The sequence below is a fragment of the Nesoenas mayeri genome (genome assembly GCF_963082525.1).
Source record: "Nesoenas mayeri genome assembly, chromosome: 6".
Lineage (NCBI taxonomy): Eukaryota > Metazoa > Chordata > Aves > Columbiformes > Columbidae > Nesoenas > Nesoenas mayeri.
The window spans coordinates 9,569,762-9,590,607 of record NC_137545.1 but is presented as its reverse complement, the minus strand read 5'-3'; the positions used below and the strand labels follow the sequence as shown (position 1 = coordinate 9,590,607).

General features: G+C 43.0%; 2 protein-coding genes across 7 annotated transcripts in view; one reads left to right on the top strand and one right to left on the bottom strand.

Annotated features, from left to right (window-relative positions):
- Positions 1–3,188: 3,188 nt before the first annotated feature.
- Positions 3,189–14,284, bottom strand: LOC308041799 (UDP-glucuronosyltransferase 1A8-like; the record flags this gene model as incomplete). The annotated part of the gene is made up of 5 exons (XM_080346708.1): positions 3,189–3,486; positions 3,993–4,212; positions 5,017–5,104; positions 5,371–5,502; positions 13,439–14,284. The coding sequence occupies 5 exons, from the start codon at positions 14,282–14,284 to the stop codon at positions 3,189–3,191; spliced, it is 1,584 nt and encodes a 527-aa protein (XP_080202834.1).
- A 1,711-nt stretch (positions 14,285–15,995) lies between these two features.
- The window catches only part of USP40 (ubiquitin specific peptidase 40), a 33,197-nt gene continuing 28,346 nt past the window's right edge, over positions 15,996–20,846 (top strand). For 5 of the 6 annotated variants that reach the window (XR_013922290.1, XR_013922291.1, XM_080346987.1 and 2 more), the window contains exons 1-3: positions 15,996–16,133; positions 19,422–19,639; positions 20,186–20,253. Coding sequence is in view for 4 of the 6 variants with exons in the window: in XM_080346987.1 (XP_080203113.1) it covers positions 19,441–19,639; positions 20,186–20,253 (267 nt within the window). In the remaining 2 variants the exon portion in view is untranslated. The remainder of the gene's footprint in view (positions 16,134–19,421; positions 19,640–20,185; positions 20,254–20,846) is intronic. The other variant, XM_080346986.1, reaches the window with a different exon arrangement.

Here is a 20,846-nt window from a genome sequence, read left to right as displayed (position 1 = left end):
TACCTAGAAGATCATTCTGTGGCAGCCATTTGACGAGCTTCACGTTCTTTGGCAGGTTGGGTGGTGCCTTTCCCGTGTATCTCCACAAAACCTGTCAAGACAATTAAGCACAACATCAGTTCTCAGCAACTGGTCTCTTGCTGCTCCTCAGTGGGTTTGAAAAGCACAGCTAAAAACCTCCACGATGCACAAAAGCTGTTTTGTCTTGCGGAGCAGCTGGGCTGATACTTCCTTCTGGCATCAGGGAGCAGGAGAAAGAAGGGAAGACCAAGCACACCAAAAAGCAAAGGTAATCATGTACTGTATTTGAAAAGAGCATTGAATTGCTGTGCTGGAATTGGGAGAGGGAAACCGTACTGTCTGAGGGATGGAGCCCAAGGCATCTGTAATTTCTTCGGCTTTCTTCATAGGAATCTCAGAGACCATGGAGCCCAGCGAGAAGACAACAATGCCATGTTCTCCAGAGGCATTCACAATAGCTTCAAATTCCTGCCAACACAGAGTGCATCCCGAGTCAAATTCCTTTCCACGTTACATGCCGTACTTTGTCACATTCGCACAAAACTGGGAAGGCAATAAAATGAGCAGCTAACGCATCTAAATTATGATCAGGAAATTTACTTCTCTATAGGAAAATCAGTTCTGCCCCAAAAAAACGGGCACAGGTGGATGAACAGAGTTATGGAGGTGTGTGAGTGTTTGCAGGATTGAAGCCTGAGCCATAATACAGTATGGTCATGAGAAAATATTTACTCTAAAACCTTCATGCAGCAAAGCCTGCGTGCTCACAGACAGCAGTTTCTGTGCACTAAACAAGATCCTGTAGCAATACCCAGGTGAATATATTGTGCTTTATTTTCACACATATTACAAGTCAGGTGCTCTGGATTTGGAGTCGATGCTCTTCTTTTCAGACCATGTAGCTGCAAGAGAAAATGAAGAGTTTTGCAAAGTGTTCTGACAGCAGAAAGCTCTAACTCCTAATATCTGCATTTTTTTGGGCCTGCTTTGAGTGTAATCATATTGAATCACTGCCAATTTTTTAATCTGTTTTGTTTGTTTGATTAAAATACGAGAAGGACTAGGAGATCTGCCACTGGAATTCAAGAGAAAAAGGATTCTGTTGAAGCATAAAAACAGCCAAAGGCTGGAGCGAAAATCCTGCTAACATGAATGCTTTTAATTCATGTCTTTTTTATTACATTAGTGCATGCTTTTGCACAGATTTGACACCTGCTTTTAGAATGAACAGAATAAGATGAAAAAAGTTGTAAACATTCTTCTGTTGGGACTTAAAGGTTCTTCGTGTAGAGGTGGGTGCATTCAATTGCATATTTAAAGTAAATGGATTATTTTCTGTTTTTAAGGGACTGTTTTGCCTTCACAATGTTTGGGGACTTATTTGAAGAGGACTTTTCCTTTATTTCAAACGATCATTGTGGAAAAGGAAAGAAATCAAAGCCTCAGTGGTATCAAAAATCAGGGTGGGGAGAATAATGCTTGACGGTTAAAATACAATAAATCTTTATAGAGGAGACATTGTCTTTTTTTTATAAATACGTTTTTTTTTACAATTACAGAGCACTGTTTTCTATAGGACCTGAAGAACTTGGGACTCTGGATGACCAGATACGGAGGTATTTAAAACTTTCCTGTCATTAATCACTGCTCAGTGTTGGTATGAAAGAATATTGCTTCAATTTGCATAAAACTCATGAGAATGAATGAAAGCCTAATTTTGATACTGAAAGACAGTTTGGTTGGCTGATACTCTGTTTTGCACACAGATGTAAGATTTCAGGGCTGTAGGCTTTTCCTTCAAAAGTAAGATATTGAGCCTGTTTCTGTTGAAATTGATAACAGAGATGATTTTGTCTTCAAGTGGAGGAGGAACAATCCCAAATTCTGCACAGTCCTTTTTCAGATTTTTCTTTTCTGTAATTAAAGCTGTGCTGATAGGATTTACTGTTCACCAGAAAAAAAACCAAATCGAAATATGTGTGCGGCCCAGGTCATTGCACTGAGGGTCTCTGGAGGTTTAACAGCCCACGCATGCCCAGATGGTATGAGACTCGAATTTGATGTTTGCTTAAGAAGTGCTTACTAAAATTGACTCCAGAATTTCATTCTTTAGTACTAGGGTTAAAGTGACACAACTGGTTGTTTGGAAATTTTTTTTCTTTGTAAGTCAAAGATAAATATAGGCAGCTGCGAGGTCTCGCTGGGTCTCATTTCCAGATGCACTGCTGTCACCTGGACCACGGGGACCGCAGAAGCTGTCACTTAAGGAGCGTGTGGAGCTGCAAAAGCTGCATTTTAAAAGCAGATCAGCTCTCATGCACCGTGGGGACTCCTTCTGCATGGCCCAAGGAAGAGGTTTCCATGTGTTTACCAAGGGCAGGAGGTGAGGAGGGAAAGGCAGAGGATAAAAAGCAACAATTGGCATCAGTCTTGGACGGGGTGCAGGTGGTGTGGATGCCCATGAGAACTGGGCACTGCATGGGGACAGGCTGAGGAGCAGAGCGACCATCCTCTTGAACTAAAGTACATGCTCTTTCAAGCAGCAATAGAAAATAACAGCAGCAGGAGCTTAGCAGGACACCTGTGCTGCCATAACGTACCTGGATGCCTCCGTATGTATGCCTCCGAATATTCTTACATTTAAGGTCTTTTCTGACTTTTTCTATATGTAGTAGTATGGGGACTGTGGCAACCTCCAGATGTGACCTGTCATGAGTGGGTGCGCAACACTTTTTAATATCTTCATTAGTGATCTAGAGGGTAGGATCCAGCATAGCCTGATGAAACGTGTTGATGATACCACAATGAGTGGGGAAGTGGACACTTTGGAAGGAAGAACCACCCTGCAGGGTGGAAAGGTTGGACCAGATGATCCTTGAGGTCCCTTCCAACCTGGTATTCTATGATTCATAGAGAGGTAAAAAAAAAATATCACCGTGAGCCCTTTGTACAGAAAGACGTGGAAGCCAGGAGCCTTGGACTTCACACTATCTTCCCAAATGACTGGAGCACTTCTATACAAATTATTTTTAACAATCAATTGTAGTTTAAAGGAATGTTTTTATTTCCTGACTGAAAGCCAGCAATTATTTGCGTGAAATTTGAAATGTTCTCTGATCCTTCTGGCCTGGAGCAGAGTCCTTATTCCCTACCACCGGTTCCATCTGCTAGTGAGACTTTGCTTTGGTTGGCTTTCTTGCTCTTCCCTTCTTTGAGCAGCACCTGCGGCAGCAGAACAGGCAGCACTTCAGAGAAATGAAGAGGGAGAGGAGCACCACGGCCAGGAGGAAGGCGATGACGTCCAGGGAGTGGTACTGGACCCAGTTCAAGTCGTGAGCAGCGGGGCGCAGGTGTGGGGCCCCTTTGTGTCTCATTACAAACTCCACCCAGTGCACGGCCAGGTCCAGGGGGTTGATGGGTCTGTCGAGGTGAAGCTCAGAGAGTCGCTTGATGTTCTCTTTGTACCTGCCAAGGAAAGATGTTGGGTGTTTTCAGTGACTCCTGCTGCTGAGACTGAGACCCCAGAAAAAAGGGATGCAGTGTTAGTTGTCTGATGGCCCACTGGGGACTTCTCTGGTGGCGTCCTCCCACCCCATGAGAAGGAAAATGGCATAATACAGGCTCAGAAAAGTGCTGTTTTCAATGATAAACAAAGGAGAAAAGGTATGAGAAAAGAAGAAAAAGCTCAATTTGAGCTGTCAGCAAATCTTTGGGGTGAAAGTTCTCTGATACCTGTATCCTCTCATATCAGCCAGTTCTTGTCACCTAATGATTATGATCCTGGGCAGTGAGAAGGACAGTGCTGTTACAGGGACAGGACAAGGTTAACCCTGGGTAAGCGTCAGCTTCTCAGCGATGTAGCTTTGATATAAAAAGCATATAAGAACAGATTAGCATTCTGTTAAGCTGGAAGCCAGAGTGCTGGTGTTACACAACAGTAGAAGGCGAAAAGTTGCTTTTCTATTGCTTACTTTTTATCATTAATAACTGCTTTCAGGGCAGTGGACATGTCTTGTGAAGTCGTTTCAATTATATTCAGTGTCAGTCCTGCTCCCCGTGACTCTACTCGCTTGGCATTGTCCATCTGGTCTCCAAATAACGGCATTAGTACCATTGGCACTGCATTGCATATGCCCTCGTAGATACCATGTGAGCCTCCGTGGGTAATAAAGGCACGAGCCTTAGGGTGAGCTGTAGAGGAAAGAAAGACTTGCTTAGCTTTTTGATTTCTTAAGTCACAGTAACGCATCCCTGGGGAAAGAACTTGGGTAAAATTAGCACTGGCAGTCATAAATCAAGAACTTTGGGCTGTCACGTGTATCATTACTTATGGACAGACGCAGGGCTGCAGAGAATGGGTCATTACAAGGGACTGAGTGAACCTTGGGTTGTAGAGCCCTTTCTTGGTTTGGGTAATCTCTGGGAAGCCCTGGATAATCCTTCAAAGCTTCTCAGGTTTTTGAGTGAAATCAGAGCCAAGTGATGTTAAGGAGGATGTTACCATCACTTACTTTTTTACTATGTCTTCCATTTGCTGGCTTTTCAGATGGCCCACAGCTGAGTCCTGTTGTCTAACCAACAAGGATACACCTGCCAACAGCATGTACTATTTTACCACTTGAAAAGCCTGATGACCCATCTGGAAATGCTCTCTCGGGCTCCTTAAACTTTATTTTCAGTCTAGTAGACAAAAACATGACAAAAACCCACAGCTGGCTAGTCAGAGGTAAAGACCCCCGTTATTGACAGAAAGAGTAGAGTCAATTGGTGGAACACCTTTCCAAACTGTGTTGTTTGATAATTTGGGAATTTTGAAGTTGCAACCAGATATGTTTCTAAAAGACGAGCTCTGGTTCAAACAGCAAGGGCCAAAAGTAAATCCTGTGACCCACAGTGACACAGGGACTCAGCAGAGATGATGCTCATGGGGCCTTACCGCAGCAGTATCAGACTAAAAGAAACACGCTGGAGTCACTCAGGGTATCTCAGACCTACCTAGAAGATCCTTCTGTGGCAGCCATTTGACGAGCTTCACGTTCTTTGGCAGGTTGGGTGGTGCCTTTCCCGTGTATCTCCACAAAACCTGTCAAGACAATTAAGCACAACATCAGTTCTCAGCAACTGGTCTCTTGCTGCTCCTCAGTGGGTTTGAAAAGCACAGCTAAAAACCTCCACGATGCACAAAAGCTGTTTTGTCTTGCGGAGCAGCTGGGCTGATACTTCCTTCTGGCATCAGGGAGCAGGAGAAAGAAGGGAAGACCAAGCACACCAAAAAGCAAAGGTAATCATGTACTGTATTTGAAAAGAGCATTGAATTGCTGTGCTGGAATTGGGAGAGGGAAACCATACCGTCTGAGGGACAGAGCCCAAGGCATCTGCAATTTCTTCGGCTTTCTTCATAGGAATCTCAGAGACCATGGAGCCCAGCGAGAAGACAACAATGCCATGTTCTCCAGAGGCATTCACAATAGCTTCAAATTCCTGCCAACACAGAGTGCATCCCGAGTCAAATTCCTTTCCACGTTACGTGCTGTACTTTGTCACATTTGCATAAAAATGGAAAGGCAATAAAATGAGCAGCTGACACATAAAAATTATGATCAGAAAATTTAGTTCCCTGTAGGAAAATGAGTTCTGGGTCAAAAAAATTCGGCACAGGTGGATGAACCTGTGGAGGTGTGTGAGTGTTTGCAGAATTGAAGCCTGAGCCAAGATGGACACGAGAAAATATTTACTCTAAAACCTTCATGCAGCAAAGCCTGCGTGCTCACAGACAGCAGTTTCTGTGCACTAAACAAGATCCTGTAGCAATACCCAGGTGAATATATTGTGCTTTATTTTCACATTTATTCCAAGTCAGATGCTCTGGATTTGGAGTTGATGCTCTTCTTTTCAGACCATGTAGCTGCAAGAGAAAATGAAGAGTTTTGCAAAGTGTTCTGACAGCAGAAAGCTCTAACTCCTAATATCTGCATTTTTTAGGCCTGCTTTGAGTATAATCATATTGAATCACTGCCAATTTTTTAATCTGTTTTGTTTGTTTGATTTAAATACAAGAAGGACTAGGAGATCTGCCACTGGAATCCAGGAAAAATATTTGGTAAGGCCAGGTAAGGACAGACAAAACTGGAGGGAATTACTGCAGGCATCAGAGTTAAGTGGAATAAAATGAACTAAATGTCCCTATAAGTATGGCAACTGAAAAGTTATATCTAAGGTCTGAGGGGATAACAGGGATCGATCCTCTTAGTTTATGCCCCTTAATGTATTTTTGTGGCTGACCAGAATGCCAAGGCTCTCTGCTTGAGACTGGATCCCACAGAGAAGGAGCCATTGAAGATTTGGTGACAGTCGCATCCTGAAGAGCAGACGTCGTGCTCTCCTGGGGGCAAGCAAGGTGAAACGCAGTTCTAATTTCAGGGCTTGGTTCTGTTTTGGCAGACTTCTCAGAAGACGTGCTCTACATTAAGGCACCATAGATATCTGGTTGGGAGTGCAGTTCTGTGTAAACTCACAGGCATCTGGGAACTGCAAAATCCTCCCTGAATTACCAATGTGCTTTTGATACGAAATTCTTCGGCACTTCCTAATGCAGTGGAATGGGTATGGCTATTTCAGAGTATATTTAGCACTGTTTATTCTCTATGGGACCAGTCACATCAGTTTTACTCCTTTCTTTAAATGTTTTTGTGTACCAAGGTCTGACTCTCTCCTCAGGAACGCCACTACCATTAAGAAACTTTTTGTAACACTGCTTTGGAAATAGGTGGGTTATTGTACTAAAGTCTTTTTAACCAGGCTCTGCTTGCATAGGTGGATGCTACACATAACCTTTATGAAATATCTGCAGTAGACATTAACTGAAAAATAAGAGAAAGCATTAAGAATTAGGAGGATTTCTTTGGGGAAAGTGACAGATATTCTATACTTAAGAAGCTGGCCATAGTTCTAGCAAAACATAGTTGCAGTCCAGATCTGGGACAGAGTATTTTGCACAAAAGACCTCTGGCTCCTTCGCTGGGTGATGGGGGTTTCACTCAGGTCTGCCACTGTCTGACATTCCTGCAGAAATGGTCCTCTGCTCAAGGGCAGAAGACTATAGCATTACCCCAGCTAGCACCAAGTCCTATAAACAGGCATACAAAATGGAATTACTGGAAATAGGCTGCTGGAAAATACTGAGGGAAAAGCCCACCTTTTCATGCATGCTTCTGTGGGAATCTGGAGGCCTCCCACCAAATAACATATTCCTCATTGCCCAAGGGATGCAGAAGTGCAAAATGTATGTTTGTAGGCAGATACAATGGTAATTTTTACTGTATGTAAAGAGTGGTTTTATCTTCAGACAACTTCACCTAAGCTCTTTGGAGAGAAACCCTTCAGCTGCTCACAGTGCAACGAAGCTAAGGTCTTGTGATCATCTATCAGAGCCTGAGATTGCTGCTTCCAAATCAAGCCATCCTGGTATTCGATCACATTGGTGCTCAAGCACAAATACTACTATAGGAAGCATTTAAAAAAGCAAATCTTAAATAATCACTAATAAATGCTATAATGCCCTTAATGGTTTTATCTTCAGTGCAGAGTGAAGGCTTTAAGCAACTGGGCACTGCAAGGTAAACCTGAACGCTTGAATTAATATTACAGTATTCAAATGCTCAAAATGAAGCCTCAAGCAGTCAGCGATGTCTAACAGTGAAAGGCTGAACAGAGTTATGATTGGGAGATATCATCTGACTGAGCATTCTCTATCTTATTAGCAAACAGTTAATGATGAACTCCCTGCCTTGAGTCTGCTCAACTGTTTGGACGCAGAACTTGGAACAGAAGTCTGACCTGTGGATTAACTTGTGCTCTCAGAGCCTAAACGGGAAGCAATGAATTGACAGAGATTTGATATCCAGTGGGTGGATAAGGTTTATCTTCGGATTTGTTTCTATACTGTACCAGTTATCAAAGCAAAAGCCCTGAGTCTACAGTAGTAAAGGTGATACAAGCTCAACAATAACTTCTGCTGTTGCCACACCACCGCGATCTGAAAAACAGAATAAAGGACGGACATCTGCATTATATGCACAGCCCACTAGGGAGATTTGAACAAGTTAGGGAAGGAGAGTAGATAATTATATCCCTGAAGGTTTCTGTTTCCAATCATCCTCTTCTATGCTTTCTTCCACAAATGTGGAAGGAGCTCCCTCTACTGTTTTTGATTGCCTACCCTGCTAGGATTTGGGGTATTCATGCACATTATTGATCTCTGTCGCACACTGTCAGTGCCTGGGTATACCCACAGAGTTAATTCCACATTTCTACTTTGTGCCCAGTTAAGTCTCCTACAATTAATCAATATTCCACAACTGTTAGGGGTATGAATATGATCTAGCATGGTTTTGTCATTTATCTAGATACAGTAGAACTGCCATGATTGTATGACATTACTTGATATGCTTCCAACAAGCTAAGCTATACCTAGGCAGCTGTATAGCTTAGACAACTTCACCTAAGCTCTTTGGAGAGAAACCCTTCAGCTGCTCACAGTGCAACGAAGCTAAGGTCTTGTGATCATCTATCAGAGCCTGAGATTGCTACTTCCAAATCAAGCCATCCTGGTATTCGATCACATTTGTGCTCAAGCACAACTACTACTATAGGAAGCATTTAAAAAAGCAGATCTTAAATAATCACTAATAAATGCTATAATGCCCTTAATGGAAACAGCGACAAACCTTCGATAATGACTTCCTCTAAGCGCAGTTGATGCCTCCAACATAGACCATATTGGGCATTCTTGGGCACGGGTACTCAAAAGTCATATCTCATCAGCCAAATGGATGCTTTGCTAAACAGTTCCAGTACTGTTACTTCTCTTTGAACAACCTCAGAAGCTAAGTTCTCATATTTTAAATAAAAGAGATAGCATAACAAATCTTCTGAAATCCCAACCAGAAGGTTCTTCACACGCTCTGTAAATGTCATGTGATCTGCACTGGATGTGAGTGTCTTCGGCACATAAGAGAGAGGACTGGGGCACTGGGCAGCTTTATAGTCCAAGGTACATGGAAGACCACGCATAAAGTACACTGAAGGGAGAGAGAGATTCTCAGCAACAATCGGTCCAAAGGGCAATACAGGATCCGTCATAATGGCATCAAATTTGAGGTACTTCATTAGTTCTTTATTATACAAGATATGCTGACAAGCAGAAGAGAATATGTTGGTCAATTCTGACATATTGATGAGTAAAAATGCAGATTTTTCTAGAATGAGAGAGTTATCAAAACTGTTTTCACCAATGGAATTGTAGCTTTCATCCAGAAACTCCTGTGTGTAAGGCACAGGGTATGTTTTGATGAAAGGAAAATATCATTGCACCTCAGTTATAACTTTGTGGTCTTTATATCTTCGTGGTTATCTTAAATGATTCAGAACAATTAGCAGGGCCTTCAATTTGCAGAGGTAGCAGTTGTTTTGAAAGGGATTTTTCTGGATCAGGGCTGTTTGAGGTGAGTCACTGTGCACATGACTGTCCTGTGCCAGATTTAAAGTCAGGAGCACTTCTTTCCAGCTTTTATGGCCATTGGGTTTCTCCAGAGAGTTTATAGCACAAGAAGCATGTGGTACTATTGACACAGAAGACCTTGATCTCCAACCTTCCCTCTTACACCCTCGCTCAGAAAGGTGCCTGGAGGTCACAGGCAATGTTCTACATGCTGAGCAGGAGCTGGCACGCCAAGCAGTGGTGTCACCAAAGTTTGTGTAACACATTAACCAAACGCCTCTTTGTGTAGACAGTGATGCAGCAGAATATGCAGCTCTTGCTCAAGAGGGGAGCTCAACTCCGTAAGAGTCCATAGGTGAGTAGCTCAAGGTCAAAGATCTTTTAGAAGGCAATGATACCACAGAATATGTGGTCCTTGCTGAGGAAGGGCCATAAGAGTTCATAGGTGAGAGGCTACAGGCCAAATGTTTTTAAATGTTCTTAATAATACCTGCTTTTCAAAAGAAGTTAAGACTTGGCTGTGGTATAAGTCAAGAGAAGTCCCCATTTGTGTCCTGTGCTTACCAGAAGGGTTGGGCAGAATTTCTGAGCTGCTTCCACATGTGTTATGATAAGATTTTTAAGGAAAAAGAAAACAAACCATGTTGGAGATCCTGTTCCCTATAACACTTGTCTACAGCCTACAGTTATTCCATGGGAAGTAACAATGATGACAGAGCCCAACTTCTCTGGCTATCAGTAAATGGTATAATATGGGCTCCAAATGGCAGTTTGAAAGATTCAGACTGAACATTTGAAAAAAGCTTTTTACCTCTAAGCTTTTGAACTGAGGCCCTCAGGGCTTTGCTGGAGGAATGTTTTGTCTTCGTGCCGGTAAAAGCAATGCCAGAGCAGTCTCTTGGCTGGTGCTAAGGAAAAGATCCTTGTCAAGAAAAAAGGTGACGCAAAACTATCAGCAGCACGAAGGTTCTCCTGTTCCTTCCTTTTATAAGTGGTGGTGGGCTTCCCAGCATATTTAGTATGGAGGAACTAAACCCTGACAGGGTTTGTCTCGGTAGACCCCCAAAGGATGCCAGCACTGTTCTGTGTAGCTCCCCACTGTCTCGCTGACATGGAGGAACCACCTTTAGATATGGAGAACTGATTTCTAGAAAGGACTAAATATGGAGGAGTGAGAGGCTGGAGATAGTTTTGTAAGGCACAGACTGAATGTGAACACTGAACAGATTTACAAATAATTCTCATTAAATGCTGGAGATTCAGAGATAAAGAGTATTTCAAGTGATGATAAGAAGTGACCAAATCCATTTGGAACTTGCGGTTATGTTACTTTCTCTGAACTTGGTATAACCTTCAAGAGCAAAATTAGCTGGCTGTAAACAGCCAATACAGTCTCTGTATGAGCACAAGTCTCTTGCCAGCATGGCTACATTTTCTTACGGACTCAAAAGATTACCTAGTTTTTATACCAGACCATCAGAGAAAAGCTGTGGAAAAGGGGAGGCAGCGACAGGAAGAATTAAAAAAAAAAAAATAGGCGTTAACAAAGAATAGACAGACAAAGAAAGTATGCAGTTCTTCAGCTAGGACAGAAATGTTTCATTCATTTTTCAAAATAGTCTGTGTTATGTTCATTATCCAGTAGCAAAGAGCACTTAATGTTTTAAGTTAACCAGTTGTTTGAATAAGTAACATGAACACAAGAAGCATTTTGAAAGCCTGCTATAGCTTACATTTCTGAACTTTGATCAAATTTTGTTTTTGCACGCTGCACAAAATAGCGACTTCACAGTAACTTTGGCCGAAAGTGTCTCAGGGCTCACAGTCTGAGTTCATTTGCAATGTTCTCTTAATGAGGGACCATTTATCCTGCCAGCATTCAGGTCCTTCTGGAGGCATTAGAGGCTGATGCTGGCACGGGACCTCTGCTCAGCCGAGATACTGGCTCTGACTTCCTGCGAGCCTTGTATTAGACTTCCAGACACACTGGGATTTGGCAAGTGGATTTATGTGTCTGTTAATGAATACGTACTTGCTGCTGAGACAGATGCCTATGCAAAGTGGGACATGAGGAAGCCCAGCCTGCGGCAGCCAGTGCATTTATCTTGGTCAGTAAGTGCAGTTTGTGTTCCCCCAGGCCCAGTCCTGTAGTCGCATGTTCTCCCACTCCTTTTACACAAGAGCACTGCAGGATGGAGAGGATTCTTATAGCTCAGGACGGTCCAGCTCGGTGCTGGACAAGACACACTTGCCCAGTTCTGCAGAGGCAGGAGCTCCACAGCACCCTGGTGCAGGTTCTCCACAGCACCGTGTGAGATATGGCAGCGAGGAGTCCTCTTCTGGAATGAGGCCACAGCGCCTGGTTTTTCTGCCTGTGCAAAACTGTGGACAGTGTTGAATGGTCTGTGGCTTAAGCTTCTCGTCTCAGAAAATAAAATGCGTCTTCAATCTCTTGTTCTCTCTCCCTTTTCTGGTCATCCTTTTTGTTTTCTTGTTGAATAACGGGCTACTGTGTTTCAGAGAACTATCTATTCTAATAATACAATTGTATTTCTGAAAAGTCGTGACCAGCCCAGGGTTTACTACTGTGTACAGATCAGCAGATTGGTTTTTTTTCCCCATGCATGACCCACTTCACATTTGTTTACACTCTGCTGCATTATTGCCTTGCTACTGGGCACTGTTTGAAGTGAAATAGGAGAAATTCTTCTGCTCTCTGCAGAACATGTTGCTGTAAAAGGTGGACTGAAGATACTCAAGTACTTTCAAGGTTTGGAACATGTGGTTTCCACCAAATGACAAATGTCAGTGTGAAGATGGGAGATGCCAGGTATAAAATGAGGGCAGGATGGCACTACCCTTGTAGTAAGCAACAAACTGCAGCTCTGAGACCTTCAGATATAGAAGTAAAGACTTAAGTCATGCAACCAGCAAGAATTTACATCTTAAATCTCAAACTATGAAGCAACAGTTTCTTGAGCCTAATGGAAGACAACGTCATATTTATAATACTATTCTAGGATTTGAATTTACAATGTTATTCTTTATCAAGTTCAGTGGACTCTGCAGAAGCCTGTCAAAGAGTATGAAAGAAATGGGAAAGAATGAAAAAAAACATCAGCTCAAAACTGCTGTCCTGCAATTGTACAGTGAAATTGTGTGACCACAATTCAGAAGCAAGGCAGTAATTTCCTATCATAGGAAAGAGATCTGTGTCCTGCTTTGTGCCTGGAAAGAAGTGTCCAGTGCTATTAACTCTTTAGAGACCATATAGTAACTATCAAAATAGATCTAAATTTCTAAATTAGGATTAAAAACCCTGCAGAACAATTCTGGCAAAAGCAAATGTCTAGAAACAGGTATGAAAACTTAGCTGAATTTTGCATACAAGTGTATTTCACCAAATACACTCTTCCAGATTAATTTTTCCCATTTCAACATGACATTTATGTTTCACCATGACCTACAAATAGAAACAACATACTTTGGAAGCCACAAGTCATCAAAACACAGACAAGGCAACTTAACTGACTTTATTGAGCACAGAGTTAAAAACAAAAGATGACTCTCAGGGCATGGTCTTTGGGGTTTTGGCCAGGTCAAAGAAAGATGTCAGACTCCAGGAAATCAAAATAAAAATGCATTTAGTCAGTGAATATACATTCACAGAGGATGGTAATTTGTAGCTGGCCGATGAAGTCCATTTCTTGTTGGACTTGCCCAAAAATCCTCATTAATTCAAATAGGTCACCTACCTCCATGATGATAATTTGATTTCAGCCTGTGCAAAACAACTGCAAAAATCTGGCTGCATTAAATCATTACCAGAAATAGAAAACTTAATTAGCACTAGATTTCCAGACAAGATGTAATCACATTCCGTTGCAAAATGTGTAATTTGGAGGAAAAAGAACATACCTTAGGCAGTGGTTTCTTCTCAGCACAGTTTATACCTCCAATAAAGACCATATTGGGCATCACTGGTCTGACATACTCAAACACAAAGTCATATCTCAGAAGCCAAATGGAAGCAGAGTTGAACATGTCTAGCAGGGATACATCTCTCTGAAGAACTTCGGAGGAAAACGCTAGTGCTTCTTTGTAGAAACCGTTACAGTACACAAGCTCCAGGAGGGAAACCAGTGCATTTTCCACTCTCTGGAAAAACGTCATGTGGTCCGAGTTGAAGGTGAACAGTCTCGGAGCATAAGACAGAGGGCTTGGGCACTGCGCTGCTTCGTAGTGTAAGTTGCAAGGCAATCCTCTCATGAAGAACACAAACGGAAGAGCAAGATAATTAGAAACTGTTGCTCCACACATAAGGATGGGGTCGGTTAGGACAGCATCAAAGCCGCTTTGATTCAAGTACTGCAAAGTCTCCTTGTTCCTGAAAAGTTCCTTGCACTGAGCAAAGAATATATGGAAAACATGCACAGAGCTGTTGTACATCGCTAGAGTGTTCAGCGGAAAAGGCAAGTCCTTCAGGTGAGCAGCAAGGTAGTCACGAAAGCTATTATCCAGGTCTTCTACTGTATAAGACACAGGGTATGTTTTTACCGTGTATGCCTCTGTCTTTCCTACCTGCCAGCTTACTTCTGGTGTAAGCACCACCACTTCATGTCCTCTCTCGCTGAGCTTTTCAACCACAGGCTTCATGCTAAGCCAGTGGCTTCCATCCATGGGCACCACCAGGAGTTTCCCTCCATCTGAGAGGCTGGGAATGAGGAGGATAAAAATCCAGGCACAGCAAAGCCGCAAAGTCATGTTCCTGTGGTGAGAGTACACACTGTGAAAGTCTTCTTCAAACTGTAGCTTGAAGACACTTTTGAAGGAAGCTGATTGGCTTATCTGTTGAATTGTCCTTCTCTGTCTAGTTAATAATTTAGTGCTCTGGGTTGTGGGTTGGTTTTTTTTTATTAATCATTATTTGTAAAGCCAAATGCCATGACCCCTTTCTGTGCTGTGTCATTGGATTTCCTCAGCGTTCAATGGAGAACTAGCTCCTCAACCTGCCAGTCAGATTCATTCAGATTTCTCTCTTGATCACGGATGTTCAGATAATTTCTCCAAGGACAGAACAAGACACTCTCAAGATAAAGGGAAAGGGCTGATAAGCCAACTCTTTGAGCTGGCAGGAATCTCCAGAGTCTGCAAGGACACCAAGAAGAGACACAGAGAGAGGCTGACTGAGGGGAAAAGCTCTGAGATAGAAGTGAAAAAAAAATACTCTCCTAATCTTTTGTGTTATAAAATGTAAGGGAAAAAATAGGAACACCTGAAATATGTTATTTCCAGATTTACATAAAACACACATTTGATCATTGGGAAGATGACCAGTTTAGTTAACAGTGTTTTCTCGTGAAAAGTTCTTTGTGTTTTGTTTTGGTTTTTGGTTTAGTTTTGGGGTTTGGTTTGGCGTTGGTATGGTTTGGGGTTTTTTTTGGCCACTCTGCATTTGCCAAAAAGAGGTAAGCAGAGAGCTGTTAGGAAAAAGTCCTCTCCTCCTTTCTGCAGCTGGAAGAATTTGCCATCCAAACCTCACAGCACCATCCAAACCTCGCAGCACCCTTAATGTGAAGGGAGCGGCTGCAAAGGCAAGTGCAGGACAAGCGGGGTGAAGTTAATCAGTACCTCAGAGGTGCTTCTGAGCATTTGAGAGTTTGCCAGCAGCTCCCTCGGTTGGCTTGGCTATTTGGCAAGGGTTTCTTGGTTAGTTAAACTTCACTGGGTTCAAGGGAGTGCGAGATAAGAATTGCTCTCCTCTCATACGTGCAAGGAGGCAGTAGGGACTTTGAATTTGGGTAAGAGGCAGCGTAGCTGGGGGATGCTGTGAGAGAAATGCACAAGCCCAAGTGAGAGGAGCTCAGGGAGGGGACTGGACCAGAAGGGCAGGAGGAGAAGCAGCCCCAGCAGCTGTGAGGTGCTGCCAGGCTGGTGCATGAGCTTCCCCCCTGCCTGTGTATTTCAGAAGGCTGGGCAGGGCCTGTCTGCTGGTGCCCGGGGAGCTTTGTGTCACGGTGGAGACGTCTTGCTCTCCTCCTCGGGCAGGTCCAACCCCCCAGCAGGAGCTGACTCTCCTCCAGGCCGCCACGCTGGCGAAGCAGCGCAGGCCGCGGGGTCTCCATGGCAACGCTGAGGCGGTGTGACGGCAGGAAACTACAGCCCCCAGAAGGCCTTGCAGGGAGCCCGCTCCTCCCGGCAGGCAGTGCGGCCGCCTGCGCCGCACTACGACTCCCAGCGGGCCGTGCGCACTCCCCCGCCCTGGGGAAGCCGGTGCCGGACAGTCTTCGGTTTGCATCGGCACCCGGTTCCCTCCCGCCGCTTGCAGGAGGCTTCCCCCGCTCTGTGGAGCGAGGAGGGGCAGCTGTTCTTGGCCAGGTGAGTGAAGTCCTGGCGCCGCGGCTTTGCGGTCCCAGCATGCTTTGCGCGGCGCCACAACAAAGATGGCGGCGGCGGCGGGGCCGTGGCGGTTGGTGCCTGCCCGGGCTCTAGGCGCTGCCTCTGGGCACTGAGTCGGGCAGGCGGTCCTGGGCTTCGCTCCCCGGCGCTGCGGACCGGCCGGGGTGCAGGCGGCAGGCCTGGGGCCGCGGTCCTCGTTCTCTTTTCGGTACCGGTGAGTCCGGGCCCAGCGCCGTGGGGGCTCCGGGACTGGAGCACATGGGGGTGGAGAGGGAAGGGTTGTAGGGAAGGCGAGGGGCAAGATCGGATTGCTGTGGGGAGGGCACGGGTGCAGCGTTATGAGGGGTGTGAGAGGAGCCAGAGCCGAGTTACAACGTGGGAGGTTCCCACCTCGGGCTTTTTGGGATCTCCTTTCCTGGACTTTTTCCAACTTTGGCAGAGCAAGACCCTCGTAAGTGACGTGTGCTGAGTTGGCCCCGCTGTGTGAGGGCACTGGGCCAGAGTGTTGTGGCTTAACCCGAGCTAGCAATACAACCACGATAGCTACTCACTCACTCTCTGCCCCAATAGGGGAGAGAATCAAAAGGGAAGGGAGAAACTTGAATTGACATAAACACAGTTTAATAAAATAACAAAATATGAATACACTACTAGTAAATATATATATATATATATGTATGTATAAAATAGAAATAAAAGATACTCAGGGCAGTTCCTCACAAACACACTGAGGAGCCAGTGCCAGGAAACAGTACCTGGTCCCACAGCCAATCCCAGAGAGAGAAAAGAGGAAAAAGGCAGAAGGGCTCAGATCCTCTGCAAAACAGAAAAAGGCTGAACTAAAATGCCTGATCCGAACTCCCCTGGCTGAGCGCCAGAGAGAGAGTGAAAGAGAGGAAGGAGGAAGGCACAGCTCTACTTATATCTGAAGCCTGATGCTAATGGGATGGAATATTCTTATTGATCAGTCTGGATGTCAGTCAAGCTCTGCTCCATCTATGCCCCCATTCCCTAATCCGTCACACCTGTGGGTAGAGCACTCAGAGTGTCCTTGGCTCTCAGACCAGAGCAATAAAAATATTAACTCTGTGCTGGGCTGTTATCTTCTTGTTCTCAAACAAAGTCCAAATAATGAGTGTGCTAGCTATGGCAAAGAAAGGTTTCTAACTGCATGTAGAAAATGAACCCATTTTCAGTCAAACCAGCACACACAGTCATCATCCAGAAATTCATTCTGATCTGTATTACCTTGTGGCTTTTAAGGGAATGAAGCTGCTAGCAATGCTTTGAGGATCCTGAAATAAGGAGTGAGGGAGGATTTGGCACCGTCCTGCTGAAGTGCTGCTCTGGAGCTGTGGGTGGAATGCAGGCTGTCAGTAAGATGATCACTGTCTCCTAGATATGCACCTTTTTATGGTGAACAAACCTATTAGAAGAAAGCTGTTGTGCATTCGGATGAGGACAATAGGAAGAGTTGTAATCTTTGGTTGGTTAAAGTGCAGCAGGCCTGACTGGAAATTAAATGCAGTCTGAGGGGCAGTTTGGAAAGAGTCCTAAACCTGATTATTACATCTTGAAGCATGGGAGGTGGGAGCTTTACAGGTTTTTGTGGGGCTTGTAGGTGATCAAGGTATAAGAGCTGCATTCAGAGGAGGAAAACTTAATACAAAGGAATGAAAATGATTTATTTCCTGTCTGTATTCATTGAGAAGGTTCTCCAGCCACATAATTTTATTTGGTGGGGATTTAGAAGGGGATATGCGTTGCATGAAGTGCTGAAGAAGCATTACAGAACAAGCAGAGTGAACATGGCCATGCTGCTTCATAGTCAGCTGCCCTGAGCACAGCCCTTCACCTAAAAACTGCTCTAAAATGGGCTTAATGTAATGCTGTTTTGTACAAAGAATTGTAGCAGGTGCCTGAAGATCTACTGGTTGGTCTGTCATCTACATTTAAATTTTCAAATGGTGTTCAATAAGGTTTGCTGCTGGAGGCTCTTAAAGAAGTTAAGCTGACACCGGAGAAGGTTATTGCTTGATTAAATAATTAGCTAAAAGATGGGAAACAGAAGATTAGCTGTCCCAGAGGGGAGTGAGGGGGAGTCTGTGTCTTTGCTAGAGCATGTGTTCAGCGTATTATAATCTATCAGGAAAAAACAGTGAATGCTGAGGTGATTAATTTTTCTCGTGAAATCAACCAGTGTATTTCAGTAAACACATGTTCCATCAGTGAAGCTTCAAAGTCTTTGTGCTCATGCGTGGTTGAGTGATGCAACAGCAGGTAATATTAAACATACATGAGTATAGAGAGATGCAGCATGAGGCAGAGACAATCACAACCTTACAGTTCTGTATAGATATTTATGTAATGTGAGTGAACAGTGCTGGGGTTTGAAGTGAACACATAGGAGTTAGGTCTTGGGATAGTAATGAACGTTGCTTAAAGCAGTTTAGTGCTCAGCAGTTGTACAAAAAGAGAACAAACCAGAGAAACATTATCTATAAATATATATATATATATATATATAATTGTCTATAGACATGGTTTGCGCATATCTTGAACATTGCAGGCAGCTGCAGTCCTCTGATCTCAGAAATAGCAAGGCAGAAGGTTAAGGGGTTCAGTGGAGGTAGATAAGGATAATCAGAGACAGGGAACACATTCAATTGTAGGACTGAATGTGTGTTCATGGAGGCTTTTATCTGGAAGAGAAGTTTGAGAGCAATATGATAAACTTCTGTAAACTCTTAAGTAGAATAAAGTTAGTTGGGGGGTGTTTATTCACTGCTTCAGTATAATTCAAAATTACTCACTGCTATTACAAGAGATACAGCATACCAAGTGAAATTATGGGGTGGCCAATACAAAACAAAAGGAGGTTATTCTGGGAGTCCTGGTACATGCTAAGAGGTTGCAAGGGTTCCAAAAAGATCTGTGAAAAAATCCCCATAAGTGGAATTAGATGTCATTGAATTTGTGATTCAACTGTCTGGAAGCAAAGATAATGATTTCATAAAATACCGCTGGATTTTGGACTGTTTATTACACTCGTCGCATCTGAAATGGCCAGTGCTACAGACAGGTTATATGTGCTCAGGGGTTTGTTGAGAGACAGCGCAGGGATTTTGATGAGTTTGAGAGGTTTTGCTCACCTTTCCTGCAGGAAAGTTGGCACCCTGAGCACTGGTTAATTATGGATGATTAGAAGGAGCTGTTTGTTTTGATATGAGTGGTTTTGATAATGCAAAAATGAAATGCCATGTATTTGATTCCAAGTTAAAAGTCTATTCAGGCCTGTGCTAACATGAATGCTTTTAATTCACGTCTTTTTTTATTACATTAGTGCATGCTTTTGCACAGATTTGACACCTGCTTTTAGAATGAACAGAATAAGATGAAAAAAGTTATAAACATTCTTCTGTCAGGACTTAAGGTTCATCATGTAGAGGTGGGTGGATTCAATTGCATATTTAAAGTAAATGGATTATTTTCTATTTTTAAGGGACTGTTTTGCCTTCACAATGTTTGGGGACTTATTCGAAGAGGATTTTTCCTTTATTTCAAACAATCATTGTGGAAAAGGGAAGAAATCAAAGCCCAGAGATTCCGAGCCTCCAGCTCCCAGGGATTTCACTAACCTCAGTGGTATAAAAAATCAGGGTGGGACCTGCTACCTCAATTCCCTTCTGCAGACTCTGCTCTTCACACCTGAATTTAGAGGTAATGTGTTCAAAACAATCTTAAAATAGTGTTGGAATTGCTGTTTTACGGTGACTTGCATTTCTAGGTATTTATTAAAAAAACGCCACAAACACAGTTTGTTTGCAGAAACAGTTTGCTTCAGTTCACTTCAAACAAGTTATTACAGAATACGCAGAGCTGTTGGTCTGTAAAATTAGTACAAATTGTACAAATTAGTACAAAATTAGCACAAAATGTAACTACTGTAAGGATTATGTTTTCTTACAGATGAACAACTACAGATTGTGTAAATAAGAGAGGTTATTGTTGCCCATAAAGTATCATTCATTTTTTAATGCAACCACTACAATTCCTGAAAAAAATAGATATTTTGCCATCTAAATACCTTGTGCTTTATTGTTATAGCTTGAGCCAGTTGTAAGGGTGACTGATGTTCAGAAGTGTTGTTTAATATCATCTTAATTTGCCAAAAAGAAGAATAATGCTTGACGGTTAAAATACAATAAATCTTTAAAGAGGAGACATTGTCTTTTTTATAAATAGGGGTTTTTTTTGCAATTACAGAGGCGCTGTTTTCTCTAGGACCTGAAGAACTTGGGACTCTGGATGACAGCAGTAAACCAGATGCAAAGGTATTTAAAACTTTTTTGTCATTAATCACTGCTCAGTGTTGGTATGAAAGAATATTACTTCAATTTGCATCAAACTCATGAGAATGAATGAAAACCTAATTTTGATACTGAAAAACAGTTTGGTTGGCTGATACTCTATTTTGCACCCAGATGTAAGATTTCAGGGCCATAGGCTTTTCCTTCAAAAGTAAGATATTGAGCCTGTTTCTGTTGAAATTGATAACAGAGATGATTTTGTCTTCAAGGGGAGGAGGAGCAATCCTAAATTCTGCACAGTCAACAAACCCTTTACTGATCAAGGAGTATGTTAACTCTGTACGTCGTGATGTCTTATCGCTGAGTTCTTAGGGTTTAGTGTCATGAAAAATATCAGAGAAAGTTTCCATTTCTTTTTTTTTAGCCATGGTGGTAACTTAATTTTAATCCTTGTAGTTTTACTTTATCACAAGATGTATGTTCCATGACTATTTGGCTGAGTAAGGTGAGACACTGTAGATTTTTGGGAACCGAGTCTGATGTTTTTGTGTGAATGAGTAACCTGTGTTAAGAAAGCCGTAGGTAGTGGTTTATTACAAGTTTTGGACTTTTTAAAT